This window comes from Delphinus delphis, chromosome 6, assembly GCF_949987515.2.
Source record: "Delphinus delphis chromosome 6, mDelDel1.2, whole genome shotgun sequence".
Lineage (NCBI taxonomy): Eukaryota > Metazoa > Chordata > Mammalia > Artiodactyla > Delphinidae > Delphinus > Delphinus delphis.
The window spans coordinates 7,705,957-7,719,748 of NC_082688.1; the positions used below are offsets into that span (position 1 = coordinate 7,705,957).

Genomic DNA, 13,792 nt, shown 5'->3' on the forward strand with positions numbered 1-13,792 from the left:
GACAGGGAAAGGGGGCCCCCAGCTAGCTCTCAGTCAGCACCCAGCCCCTGCGGGTAGTGTGGTGGCAGAACTGGAAAGCTGAAGACAGGCTCCCTAACCAGGGACTCTGGGATTATGAGGTGTTTCACCTCCTGAGCCTCAGTTTCCCTCTTAATAATGTACCCAGGCTAGGAAAGTACTACCTTCAAGTAAGATCTCATTTAATCTTCACAGTGTCCCTAGGAGGTAGGTCTTGTTATCCCCAAATTATCCCATTATCCCAGATGAAGAAACTGAGGCCTAGCAAGGTCAAGTGCCTGCTGAAGGTCATATATCTGGTGAGTGGCCAGGATTTGACACCGAGCCTGAACTCTGGACCCCTGTCCTGGCCTCTCCCAGCTGGACCCTACGGAAGCTGAAGGGCAGGAGTGGGGGCCCTCACTGCTCAGGCCCTCTGGTTCCGAGTTCATGTTCATTAGCGGGGACCCCACCCTTCTTGTCAGGAGACCTTATGATGAATCATTAGTGAGTGGGGCCCAGGCTGAGCTGGCTCTTTAGTTCCACTTCCCCATTTGGAAAGACCCTTAGAGACAAGATAACCAGACCAGCCCTATTATTGGCCAGCTGGAGAGACTGAAGCCAGGAGAAAGAGGGTGGAACCCAAGGTTGCACAGCATGTCTTTATTTTTTTGAATTTTATTTATTTTTACACAGCAGGTTCTTATCTATTTTATACATATTGCACAGCATGTCTTGGTGTTGGTTGTCTTAGTGAAAGGCCCTAGAACCCAGAGAAGCTGAGCACATCACACAGGGTCACACAGCATGGCTGATGCTGTCTCAGCTGGGCTGGGGAAGCAGCCGCTGCCCAGGAGCATACCCGGTGGGGAGGAAGCCCTGACCTCACCTGCACCTGTGTCCAGAAATACAAGGCCAAGAAGCCCGGCCCCACCACCATGCCTATGAGCCGGTGTGTGATCTATGCCTGGGATGCCTCCACTGCCCTGTTTACCTCTGGCGGCCACTGGGGTCCTCATCCTGAGATACAGAGGAGAGAGGAGGCGCAGTGGTGTTGGAGACCAGTTTAATGGGGACGCTCAAGGCCTGGGCAGCGTGGGGAGCGTCCAGGAGTTGGGCAGACAGGCAAGGTGGGTGGGTCGCTGGCCCACACCTGGCCAGCAGTGGGGAGGAAGCCCTGAGGAGGGGGTGCCGGGAGGTGGGGCGGGCCTAGGTACGCCAAGTGAAGTACCAGAAGAGTGGCCTAGGCCGGCAGACACCACCTCCCCTTGCCCCGGGAAATCTGTAGGCCAGCCCTTGAGAAGGTATCTAAGCCAGGTAGTGAGTGCTCAGGCCAGAGCCTGGCCGGGGCTCCCAGAGCCTAGGGGCTGGCATCGCTGGGGGCCTCCCCGAGCTGCTGCTGGAACTCAAGGCGTGTCTGCCGGTTGGATTCAAGCAGCTCCTGGAGGCGGGCGTGGAGGTGGTCATTCTTCTCCTCCAGGTGGTCCAGACAGGAGTTGATCTGGTCCAACATGGAGTTGATGGCAGCGTATTCTGGGAGGAAGGGGAAAGAGAGTCAAGGTCCCATATCTCCTCAGGGATCACAGGCACACACCCCGCCCCCCCCCCCCCACTGTCCCCCAGCCTGCCTCTAAAGAGCTTTGGGCAAGTCCCTACTCCTTCCTGAGGCTCACTGTCACCAACTGGAAAATGGCTGGATATCAAAGGAGGAAAGGCTTTGGAGAAATACCTTAGTGTACCAGCTTTTTCTAGGGTTAGGTTGGTCACAGGGAGGTTAGCCAGACAGTGTCCTGCCCGGGAATTCCTGCCAGGTGCCAGGTCTCCTCTCTACTTCCTGCACCAGCTGCCTAGAGGCCAGAGCCCATGCTCCTGAGCCAGGCAGTCACGGCCTCTGTCCCCAGACAGGTCCTCCTCTCCAGCCCTCTGGCTCCCCTGCCCTAGCTCCTAGCAGACTCCAAGGCCCTGCCCCCTTCTCTAGCCCCACCTCCCCTGCCTTTTCCTTTCCTCTCTCACACCTGCCTTTGCCCACCTCAGGCCCCTTGAACATGCTGTGGCCTCTGCCTGGAATGTGCTGTGTTCTCCTTCTGTCTTCCTTCCCTCCTCTCCTCCTGGATGAGCCCCACTCATCCTTCAAGTGTCAGCGTGGATGTTGCCACAGGGAGCCCTCCCACGCCCCAGCCTGATCGGGCCTCTATTCCTGATCGCCTTGCCCTCTCACACCTCCACGGCCCCCACCGCCGGCTCGGCTGCTGTGACTGTGTGCTAGTCTGTCTCCCCCACCAGACTACAGTGAGCGCTGTGTGACAGGTGGAATGTGTTCACTGTGTTCACTTGTGTTCACTGCTGTTTCCCCAGTGCCCTCAGTGTCACACAGTAAGCATCTGTTGAATGAATGAATGGATGAATGAATGAAGCCTGACTTTCCAGGCTTTCTGCCTTTCCTTAACTGCCCCTGCCATCCAGAATGCCTCAGCCGCTCAAGGACCAGCTCCAAATGCCTCCTCTTCCAAGAATCCTTCCCTGGTCTCCACCAGAAACCATCACTCCCTCCTCCACAGACACTCCTGACCTGCCTCTCTCAGCCACACAATGTCCCCTAGGGCCCAAGGTCTGGGCCTGTGCCCACTGCGGGACCCAGTTCTGAGCCAGCGCATGACTCAGATACACTCAGCTGCCAGCTTGGGATAAAGGGGAAGCGGCTGATGGTGTGTGGAAACGACCAAGGCTAGAGGAGAGTGTCTGGGATAAGGGTGCAAATGTGTCTGCATTCTGGGGGAAGGGTACCCATGGCCCAGAGTTGTCCTAACTCACAGAGGACAGAGTCCTGGAAAGCCTCTGCTGGATCCTGGAGTCCAACTCCCTTGTGGTACAAATGGGGAAACTGAGGCCCAAGAAGGAAGAGACCTGCCTAGGGTCCTCCAGCTGGTTGGTGGCAGAGCCAAGATTCAGACTTGGGGAGCAGGGGCACTTGGGTTTCAGTCCCAGCTCTGCCCCATCCCAGCAGGTTACTACGCCTTTCTGGAAAAAGGGAATGAGAACTGGGTTATTGTGAAGATTCAAATACATATATCAAGAACTCAGGGTCTGGCCACAGCAAGCGCTTAGTAGGTGGTCGCGATTATCAACATTTCACATTCCGGTCAAGAGACACAAATGGGGAGAAAGACGGGGGAGGCAGCTCTCTCCGCTCCTGGGGCTAGGCTTTGTCTGCGTCAAGTGTCACGGGTACCTCCCGGTTCCAAGTTTTTGCCTTCCATCGGGGACACCCTCCTCCCCAATGCCCTAAGTCCTGTGAATCTGCCAACTTCCACTCAGTGTGACTCCTGGGAGACCCTTCCAGATGCCCCCAGCACAGCTGCCAGCGTGATTACCACACCTGGCCTTTGTTCACCAGCAGTGCCCCAGGCAAACCGGGCAGCCCACCACTTACCCCACTTACTCTACCTCTTTATTAAATGCAGACCTTGAGTGATGAAGTGCTTTAAAACTATTGTGGTGATGGTTGCACAACTCTGTGAATATCCTAAAACCCACTGAATCGTACAGTTTAAATGGGTAAATTGTGCAGTGTGTGAATTATAGCTCAATAAAGCTGTTACCCAAAACAAAACCAAAAGCAGACTCCAAACTTACCCCACATTTACTAAGTCCTGCCCTCTGTTAATAAACTAAATTTTATTACACTAAAGGGAATAATAACCACTTACAGAACACTTGCATGCAGAACACTTGCATGCTTGAAGTCTACTATTTTCCATTCACTTTCTCATTTAATCCTGATACATCTCAATGCGGGAGACACTAACCATCATTGTTATTTTACAGATGGGGAAACTGAGGCTGCAGAAGGGGAGAAGGGAGCTGATGGTTCTCTCTCCTTCCCCCCCTGCCCCCACCCCCTGCAGTGCTGTGTAGGCAACAGGCCGTTTTGTAAGCAAGTCACATTCGCCAGGGCTCCAGGCCACACCAGCAAAGGTGCCTGGGGTTGCTGACTCAGCAGGGCGGCACGCCCACCCAGATAGCCCCTCCTGCCAAGCCAAGACGGTCCACTCCCGGCCCCGGCCCCTTAGGAGTCTCCGTCTCCACATGGGCTGAAAGAAGTGTCTGGAGCAAATCCCAATCCCAAAGGGCGAGTGACCTGAAGCGGCCTCAGTTTCCCCATCTGTAAAACGGGGCCTGTCGCCCACAGTTCTCGAAGGCTGCGGTTTCCAGGGACCCGCTCGCAGGTGCTCGTCCCAAACCCCCGGAGGGCGCTTGCTGCTCCGGAACCACCCTGGGGCGGGGGGATGGGAGGGCTCTGCGGTTCCTTCCCGGTCCCTATCCCGGCCCCGATTCCCCTTCCCAGGAGGGCACCCCAGAGAAAGCAAAGTCGTTTCAGCAGCCCCCCTGCGTCACCTGCTTCCTCGAAGCCGTCGTCCTCGCCTTCCGCGCCCGCCTCCACCGGCATGCCCAGGTCCCCGTTGGGGCCCGACATTGTGGGCTCGGGAGCCGCAAGGGCAGCGCGACGACTGACCGCGGGAACGGTCGCGCCGACAACCGGCGCGGGGCGGAAGAGGGAGGCGGTGGATGGAACTCGGGGCCGGAAGGGCGGAACGCCGCGGCAGAACGCGCCCAGTAGGCCGGGGCCCCGCCCCCAAGGCGGAGCCCGGCGGCCAGAGCTCCGCCCTGCCCCGCCGCCAGAACCCCGTCCCCTCCCGTCCGTAAGACTCCGCCCCCACACTCGAGCCCCGCCCACACCCTGCCTCACAGTCGAGCTCCGCCCACTTCCGCCGGTCCCCGGGCCCGCCTCTCTCCCGGCGGCCGGGTTGGACCACCCCGTGAGAATCTTAGGGTTGGGCCACCTCATGAGAATCTTAGGCGTTGGGGTCTCGGCCCTCAGGTCGAGCAACCCGGCACAAGGGCAGGGCAGCCTGGGACCCCCCCACTCTGCCCCATCCTGCTGCTGGGGACCTGCGGGTAAGCTAGCCGGCGCCTCTGCATGGGAGAAATCTGAGACGAGTTGTTTCTGAGGCCCCCAGTGTGTAGGGAAGATATCCGTTCACAGCCTACTTGAGAGTCACGGTCAGCAGAGTGCAGCTTGTGGCTGTCAGTCACGGAAGGCTTCGGGATAGTCTGCCCAGCTGCCGTCATACCCCATCCTTTTTACCAGCTGGGAAAGGGGGCCCTGCCCAAAGTTACACAGCCGGAAAGTGTCGCTCCTGAGCTGGAACCAGGGGTGTGATCTTGGCCAGGGATACCGCTGAGTGAGGCCCATATCCAGGGGAGAGGGGCTCACTTACTGGGACTCCTGTAGCTGGGCCTCCTGGAGGAGGCCACATGGCTGCTGCAGCCTGGTGCTGGTCTCACACTGGTAGTTCCTGAGAGCAGGCCATCCCTGGGTGGCGGGCAGACCGAGCCATGTTCCCCGATGATGACAATGGGAAGGGATCCTCTCTGTCCCAGGAGCTGCCTTACCGTTTCACTGAGGAACGTGAGCCACCACTGACTTGGATAACGGCAGCCCCACCTTCTCTATGAAGCAGGTTGAGTGGAGGCGAGGCCCACGCTGAACCAGTGCAGGAAGGATTGCAGTGAAAAACCCCTCACCCAGGTCAGCTGACCCTCCTTGACTATAATGGGTGGGTACCCTTCCTCCCATCCCCCCAGCTGCCCTCCTCCAGCCAGGCATCCACTTACTTCCCACCACCTGGGGCAACCACAATATTTCTATTATTTCTTCCCACTACCTGGAACTGGACACATTGGCCAAATAAAGTTGAAATTTTCTGCCAAAAAAAAAAAAAAAGGTACTAGGCCCATGGATGGAACAGGTGGCAGACAGCACCTGGGCCATTCCTGGAGAGGGATGAGTCTTTGGCTTCAGGAGGGTGATGGGAGTGCGCCCGGGGGTAGCCAGGCGCTCTGATGGGTGGACACGTGCATCAGGCATCCCCGTGCAGGCTGCATGCATGAGCGCTCGCATCCAACTGCTATGTCTGTGTGGTGTGTATTTGTACATGCCTCGGCATGTTTCTGAGAACCTGTATGTCTCTCTGAGGGTCTGTTGCCCGTCCCTGTGTGCCTGGGGGTCTTTGTGTTTCTCCCCTCGTCTGTGGGGTCCTGTGATCTCAGGTGTGATTTCATAACTGGGAGAAAACATGTGCCTGTGCTTTTATTTGGGTGTCCTATGCTTGTAGGGATAAACATGTTTGGATTGTGTCAGCATGTCCACATATGTGACCTGTGTTTCTGCCGTGTCTCTGCGCACTTGTGTGCTACACAGACACAGGTGTTTCTGCTTCCATCAGAGGACACAGGACTCTTCTGTCTTAGTGAAATGCCAGGGTCTCAGGGAGGGCCTCTCACTGATCAGCCAGCCCTCCTTTCTCAGCCCTGCTCACACCTCTGCCAAGTGTTGACCCCGCTCAGCTCCTCTCTTTCTCAAGGAGACAACGCAGCCCCAGAGAGTACCCCCTCCCTGACCCCGAGGTGCCTGTCCCATTGTGGGGACCAGGCAGGGGAGTCACTGAGCTTATCCGGTTGAAAGTCAGACTCCACGGAGAACTGGGCAGGGTCCGCAGGACGCTGCACAGCCCCCAGCAGGACCCCACCATGGCATTCAAGGAGTGGCCTTTCTCCTGGGCCTGAGCGTGTGCCCGGGGCCTGGGGCTAGCGGTGTGGGCAGAGGGAGGCAGGCGAGAGGAGAGGAGAGGAGAGCCCAGCCAAAGCCTCATCCCCTAAGTGGCTGAGTGAGGGTGGGAGGATGGAGAGCTGGGTGACACATGTGGTGAGGCCCCTACCTGGCTGGCCCCTTCTCTGCTCCCAGAAGCCAAAGCGAACCTGGACTCTGCCCACCTCACTCCTGTGGTCAAGGTCCACATAGCAGACCACAGGACAAAACAGCCACTACCCCAGCCAGCCCTGATGGGGGGAGGGGGCGTGCTTTGGTGCTGCCCCGCCTCTGGCATCGCTGTTCGCCTCTCACCCCTCATCTCACAAGTGATGGTGATGGTGAGCTGCCATCACCCCCTCTGCAAGCCCCGTGTGGAAGAGGCTGAGTAACAGTCCCCGAAGAGATCTGGGTCCTAGTGCTTGGGACCAGTGAATGGTGCCTTATTTGGGAAAGGGGCCTTTGCAGACTTGCTTACACTGAGCCTTTGAGATAGAGAGATTATCCAGGATTATCACAGCTCCAGTATCTCCCCTTCCCCCAGCCGAGGGTGAAGGGGTAGGTGTGCAAGTTTGTGGGTGGAGAAGCCTGGGTTTCTTCAGAACCCCACCCTCTCTGACCTCTAACCTTGCAACGGAAGAAGAGGCCAGGGAGAGGGTTCCTGTGTGTGGTACAGACAGGGAGGGGCTCCAGCTGCGGCCTGTGGGTGAACAAGGGCTTGCTGGGCCCAGCCAAGCGGAGGGTACAGGTCTGGAGCCCTCGAGTCTCCTGGAATCTGAATTCCTGGCAGCATATTCCCCTCCCTGCCATCCCCGGCTCTGCCCCTGGTGGTCTGGAGGTCATCATAGAGGAGAGGTGTGGGTGAGGACGAGATGCTGAATGGGGTCAGCATGGACACTGCCACCCCCTAGGGGCTGGGGACCACCCCTGGCGACCCTCAAGCTGGGCATGCCTCTGCCCCACCCACTGTGCACCCCTCCTGCCCTGGCTGCTGTCTTCCAGCATCCACAGGAGTCCTGGTGAGTTGGGGGTGACAGCACCTCAGCCCTCGCAGCCCCCATCCAGCTCCCCGGCCCTGGCTGGGCCTCTGCTGTGGCACCCACTGCAGGTGATCGAGTGTGGGAATGAGCCCCATCAGTGTTTCTGTTGGACCAGGCATCCCTCAAAGGCAGGGACGGGCCTGGGGGTGGGGTGGGGGTGGGTGGAGAGCTAGGAAGTGTCCAGCCATAGCTGGCCATGGGTTCTGTGGCCGCCATCACTTGCTGAGGACCACAGGGGGGTCCAGGAGTGATGCTAATGTGAGCCCATCCTTTGCCTGTCCTCCTCCCAGGTGGCCCAGGGGTCAAGGAGCACAGATTGGGGACCGGGGCATGTGTTTATTTAGCAGGCAAGGTGGGGCTTCGGAGAGCAGCTGGTGGGCAGTGCCATGAGAAGGGTCTCTGGACTCTCTCCTGTCACTGGTGTCTGGGCTGGTGGGGACAGCTGGGCACCAAGCCGGGCAAAGGCTGACAGGAGGGTGATGGGAGCAGAGAGACAGGAGGCACCTGAGAGGGAGACGGGGAAGTAGAGACAAGAGCAGTCCTGGGCAGGGGGGGCAAAGGCAGGCCTGCACCCTGGCTCCCATCAGCCCCCTCCCCAGCCATACTCACTGCACCCTCACTGGTCATCGATGCACTTGTCTGTGGGGGAGAGAGTCTGTTAGAATGGGCAGGTGTGTGTGTGTACGACCCCTGCCCACTGGGACCCCTGCACTGCCCCTGGGCACCCCAGGCCCCAGCCTGGCCCAGCAAAGGCATATCTGGGGGTTCCCTTCAGGGCTGGGGGGCTGGGGCAGGGGATTGGGAGAAGGGCCTGAGGACGAGCAGACCTGGGGGACTCCCGTTCTGCAGAGGAGGCAGGTGAGGCCCAGCCACACATCTGCTCGGGCACCCAGGCCTTCTGCCTGTTTACCTGCTGACCCTGGCAGCCCTTCAGCTTTGGGGAGCCAGTGGCTCCCTGAGTGGCCTAGCTGGAGCCCCCTGCCCAGTCCAGGCCACCTGAAGACAAGGGCACTTTTCAAGTCAGTGGTGAGCCGGCCTCAAGGCAAGGGGGAAAGTGGCCCCGGACGAGGGGGTGTGAGGAGGAAGTGGTCTAGGATGGTAGGGCCTGGGGTGTCGGGGAAGTGGCCTGGGGCAGGGAGACTGGGGGAATTTGGACCTGGGCCTGAAATTCTCATCTGTCAGGGAGGAACCCTTGGGGCCCAGATCCCCGGGTGCCCCACGGATCCTTGGGTGGGGCAGGGTCTTCCTGAACCCAAAGTGGCTCCCAGGGGCTCCAGTGACTGGAGTAGAGGACCGAGCTCCTCCTCCCCCCCTTTCCCTGGTGGGGCAGCATCAGGCCTGGGTAGTCCCCACATGCCCTTTTCCTCTCCCCAGCTGGCCATTACCGATTGGAACAGGGAAGAGGATGTACTCATCGGTGAGGCCCAGGGATTTGGCGAAGTGGATGAAGTTCTCCTTCAGTTGAGGGGTCAGCTCCTTGGTCCTCCCTGTGGCCAGATGGCCAGTGAGTGGCCGGCAAATACTCCATAAATATCATTGAATGTGTGAACAAGGCCTCTGATCCCTTCCTCATGGAGGGTCTGCAGAAGGACCTCCCTCCCTGGCCGCCCACAGGGACTGCAAGCTGACACTGGAGAGGACCTTGGGGGGCTGGGTTGGCGTGGGCCTCTCCCCTGACAGTGTGACCAGGAGCCGGGTCCCCGAGGCGGTGGGGGAGACCCACCGTAGAGGGTGGTCTTGAAGTACTCCTGGTTCTTGTAAACCTTCTTGAAGTACACTATGGCAAACTGGTTGTAGTTGGTAGTCGCCACTCGCACGGTATAGCTCTGCACCCCGGGGAAGCCTGTGGGGAGGACGGCAAGGGGTCAGCCTGCCCAGGCTGGGAGGAGGGAGCCGTTCCTTTCTCCCCGGCCCATCTGCAGGGGCTTCTCCCACAGAACAGCATCTGTGTGGACAGGCAGGGAGGTCTGCGCCCCTTCCTGGAGGACCCTGCCCCCCCAGAAGCCCAACCCCAGGGCCCGCCTCATTCAGGACTCACCCTTAATATTGCCCAGGGTGAACTGGCCGGGACGGGAACTTGGGACAAAAGTTCTGATCCAGTGGTCACAGTGCTCGTCCCTGTGGGAGGGAGAGATGGGTGAGTGAGACCGGAGTGGACACAGGCTTGGACTCCTTGGGCTGGACAAGGTGGGGGCCAGGGCTGTAGCTGGAGGGGGTGGGACTCTGATGCCCCTGGCCTGGCCCAGCCCAAGACAGTCCATCCCCACCACAGCAGGCGGTCCCTACCCCACCCAGCTGAGATGGGCCTGGGTCTTCCCCTCTAAGCCTACCCCTGTCTGTCACTGCCTGGTCTGCCCTGGGACATCTGACCCTGCTCAGACCCTCCCTCCAGCACCCACTGTCCTTTCCTCTTTAGGGCTGTCTCCCCTCGGTGGCCTTCCCTACACACTGTCCCCCTACCCCCAACCCCAGGCATTTATCCCTGCTCCTATCTACCCTCTGCTGCTTCCCTGTCTGTAACCTCTCCTGGGGGATTCGCCCTCCAATGTTCCAGTCTGCTCCCTGCCAAGGACTCCTCTAGCTCCTGGGCCAACCCTGACCTGAGTCCTACCCTGTCTCCTGGTATTCCAGAGCTGATCTCCCCAAACCCATCCTTCTGCTTCTTGCTCCACAGATGCTCCAGCCTCAATCCCCCTGGGTGCCGGAGCCAGAGACTCATAGGGGCTGGGCGACCCTTGGCACCCTACCATTTCTCTCTCCACCACCCCCAGAGGGACCCTGCTCAGACCCACTCCTCACCAGATCGCTTCTGTGCTGGTGCCTGAGGCCCCTGGCAGTGTGAGGGCTGCCCCCCTGCCAAGCCACTCAGCTGCTGCTCAGAACAGCTGTACGACGGCTGCTTCCTGAAGGAGTGCTTCTCTCTGACTCAGGGTCACCAGCCCCTGCCGTGGACGCCTCATGCCTCCTTCTGAGGCAGGTGGCTCGTTCAAGGCCAGTTCCAGAGGCTACCTCCCTGTAAGCCCTTGATGAAGCCCTGGGTGGCGGGGGCGGGGGGGGGGGTCCTGGCTGTCTCTGTCTTGTTTTCTGAATGACTGTTCATCCCCAGCACCCTCTGTGTGTCTGCTCTGAAGTGACCAATAAATGCTGATCTAATGAAGGAAGAAATGGACAAATACCTGAATCCGGTGCTGAGCGGAAGGATGAATGACTGTCTCTCGCCTTCGGTCAGCCCTTGACTGTGACATCAGTCTGCTGCTAGACCCTCAAGCAGCCCCTCAGGTCTCTCCCACTTTCCCCAAGGAGGTGGCAGCTCTCACCTGAGCAGGGTGGAGGTGACATTGTAGCTGCGGTCTTCTTTCAGCTCGTAGGTGGTGGCGTACATCTTAAACTGGCCTTGTTTTTCCTTCTTAAATGCATTCCCTGCCAAGCCTACGATGTACCACTTCCCCTGGAACTACAGGGGGCTGTAATAGGCAGAGCCCACGAACGACCCTAGGGCCCCTGCCCTGAACCAGGCCCTGAACCAGGCCCTGAACCAGTAACTAAGCAGCAGAGCCTGGGACTGGGCATTCAGTTCCTGCACTGATGAAGCCAGTGGGAGCCGGAGGCAGCCAGGCCAGGAGGGAGCCCGACGGTGGCAGGGAGGGGGCGACCCTGGGCAGGGTGGCCAGCTGGCCTCCCTGTGCCTCAGTTTCCTCCTCACACAGAGGGACTAAAGGTGTCCCCACCACGCATGGACTACAGCAATTATGGGAGAGAGACTGGACCTGGGAAGGTCTGCCCAGGTGATCCTCTTGTCAGCAAGGTCGGGGTCGGTGTGGGACAATGGAGCGTGTCTTCCATCGGGGGAGCCAGGGCAGGCTAAGCTGAAGCCTGGGCGTCCCGCCTTTACCTGTCTGCTAGGACTCTTCACCTCTCTTCCCCTCTGCCTGCACTCTTCCCTAGGCACCCCTGCAGCTCTCCCTCCAGGGCCCTTACCTGGTCAGGCTGGAAGTTGGGCTGCAGCGGGACCCTGAACAGAGGTGGGGCTGGGATCAGGTTGGGGGTGGAATCCTGGGCTTGGGTGTGCAGGGCCCCCAGCAGGCTGAGGCCCAGCCACAGGAGACCTAGGGGCATGGCTTCAGGGCTGAGCTGGCTGGCGTTCCCTACAGCAGCTGAGGGGGGAAGTGAGTGCGGAGGCTGCCTGGGCAACCCTATTTATGGTCCACCTGCCTCATAGCCCCTCCCAGGGTGGAGTCATTCATATTTTGCCATATCCGGGAAGGCTGAGGCATTTGCCAGCACTCTTGCTGAAACACCTGGCAAGATTTCTGCCCCTTTCCCCGCTGGTCAGGATTGTGCAAGACCAGGGGCAGAAGGTGGGGAGCGGACACTGCCCAGAGCTCTGCACGTCTGGCAGGCACAAGGGCTCCCTCCACTCTCTCTGTGCCCCTTCCCTTCATTCTGGTCGGCTCTGTATATGGTCGGTGGTCCCTGATCAGGAAAAGCTGTCATCTCTGACTTTCAGGGGCCCCTGCTCAGCCCCAGCCCAGGGTGGGTATGTGTGGTGAGACCCCCTTCCCACATCCGAGGAACACAGACCATTGCTCACCCTGGCAGCCTATGTGCTGTGGCCTGGTTCTCAGAAGGGACAGGGAAGGGTAGGGCAGCTGAGAGTGAACATTTCTAACCAGGAAGGACAGAGAGTGTGGTGTGTGCCCTGAGCTCTCGGAGCCCAGATCCTGGCCCTCCCGGGGGCCGCACACCAGGCCAGAGGCTGAAGGAAGAGCCCCTCCCCTCCTCCATGCCTCGGACCTTAGCCAACCCCTAAAGGACTTGGTCCCTGCTGTGGGCCCAGGGGATGAGACCCCAAGCTGGGCATTAGAGCCCCACGTGTGGACCCTTGGCAAAGCAGAGAGCAGGTGTTGCGGTCCCAGCGCCATGCTTGTGGGGGGCAGCAGGGGGCATGCGTCTGTGCCGGGTGAGGGGCGCTGGGGGCTGGGGCCTGAAGGTGGGCTATCCACCCAGCTGCTCTGAACACCAAGTGCTTTGGGGCACAGGGAATGCAGGGACTTGGACTTGTCTTTGAGAGGTCCTTGAGGCCAGCTGCTGTCTCTGGCCACAGCCTTGGAGCCCAGTGCCCTGGGCGTGGGACCCCAGAATTGTCCCTGCCATGGCTGATCCCAGCTCTGTCCTTGGAGGGGCGCAGTTTCCTCACTGGGGGCCTGGCCGTCCTTGGGAGGCAATGGTGGGTCCCAGGCCCCGGGCAATGTCTCCCAGATAGCTTACCACGAGGGCCAAGGCTGTCTGGATGCCTGATCTGTGGCTGAACTGAGGATCTGCTGGCCTCGCATGAGACTGACGGGGACCTCAATGGCGCTGCCTGCCTGCTGCTTGGGAATCAGCTTCCCCAGCCTAGGCTCTGGGGTGCCGAGCCCTGAGGGGAGGGGCTTTGGAGGGGTCCTGAGCTGGTGGGTAGGACGCATCTTACTGAGGCAGAGAGGCCCCCACAGGACCCCTGCCCTCTCAGGCCCTGACCTGCCGGCCTTTCCGGGTGATGAAAGCACAGGAAGTAGAGATGAGCAAAGCCTCTTCAGGGATGTTGCCACCGAAGGCCGGGCCCTCTGCAGGCACCCGTGGCCACCCCCACCCCACCCCTTTCATCCGTGCTCGCAGCCCCAGGGCCTCTACCCCTGCTATTCTCTCTGACCTTAAAAGGTACCCTCGAGTCTGTGGTGACTCCTAGACGTTGGGGAAACTCATGGATGGAGGCTCAAAGAATTTTAAGTAGGAGAGGGACAGTACCTTGGATCACCAAGGAGCCACTGCAGGGAATATTCTAGATTCTAAAAGTCAGGGTTGGGACTTCCCTGGTGGCACAGTGGTTAAGAATCCACCTGCCAATGCAGGGGACACGGGTTCGAGCCCTGGTCTGGGAAGATCCCACATGCCGCAGAGCAACTAAGCCTGTGCGCCACAACTACTGAGCCTGCGCTCTAGAGCCCATGAGCCACAACTACTGAGCCCGCGTGCCACAACTACTGAAGCCCACGCGCCTAGAGCCTGTGCTCCGCAACAAGAGAAGCCACCGCAATGAGAAACCCGCGCACGGCAACGAAAAGTAGCC

The 13,792-nt window shown here is 59.5% G+C and overlaps 2 protein-coding genes and 1 long non-coding RNA gene across 3 annotated transcripts; 1 reads left to right on the forward strand and 2 right to left on the reverse strand.

Annotated features, from left to right (window-relative positions):
- Positions 1 to 623: 623 nt before the first annotated feature.
- Positions 624 to 4,568, reverse strand: BBLN (bublin coiled coil protein). The gene is made up of 2 exons (XM_060013293.1): positions 4,393 to 4,568; positions 624 to 1,530 (listed from the first exon to the last, which is right to left on the reverse strand). Exons 1-2 carry the CDS (start codon positions 4,469 to 4,471, stop codon positions 1,358 to 1,360), a joined length of 252 nt encoding a protein of 83 aa, XP_059869276.1. The 5' UTR covers positions 4,472 to 4,568; the 3' UTR covers positions 624 to 1,357.
- A 235-nt stretch (positions 4,569 to 4,803) lies between these two features.
- Positions 4,804 to 9,152, forward strand: LOC132426503 (uncharacterized). Its single transcript, XR_009519714.1, has 3 exons — positions 4,804 to 4,953; positions 5,440 to 5,587; positions 9,061 to 9,152. It is a non-coding gene; the product is annotated as an uncharacterized lncRNA (long non-coding RNA).
- LCN2 (lipocalin 2) lies at positions 8,011 to 11,847 on the reverse strand. Its single transcript, XM_060013294.1, has 7 exons — positions 11,665 to 11,847; positions 11,004 to 11,140; positions 9,725 to 9,804; positions 9,410 to 9,529; positions 9,072 to 9,173; positions 8,296 to 8,325; positions 8,011 to 8,190 (listed from the first exon to the last, which is right to left on the reverse strand). Exons 1-6 carry the CDS (start codon positions 11,800 to 11,802, stop codon positions 8,303 to 8,305), a joined length of 600 nt encoding a protein of 199 aa, XP_059869277.1. The 5' UTR covers positions 11,803 to 11,847; the 3' UTR covers positions 8,011 to 8,190; positions 8,296 to 8,302.
- Positions 11,848 to 13,792: the final 1,945 nt, after the last annotated feature.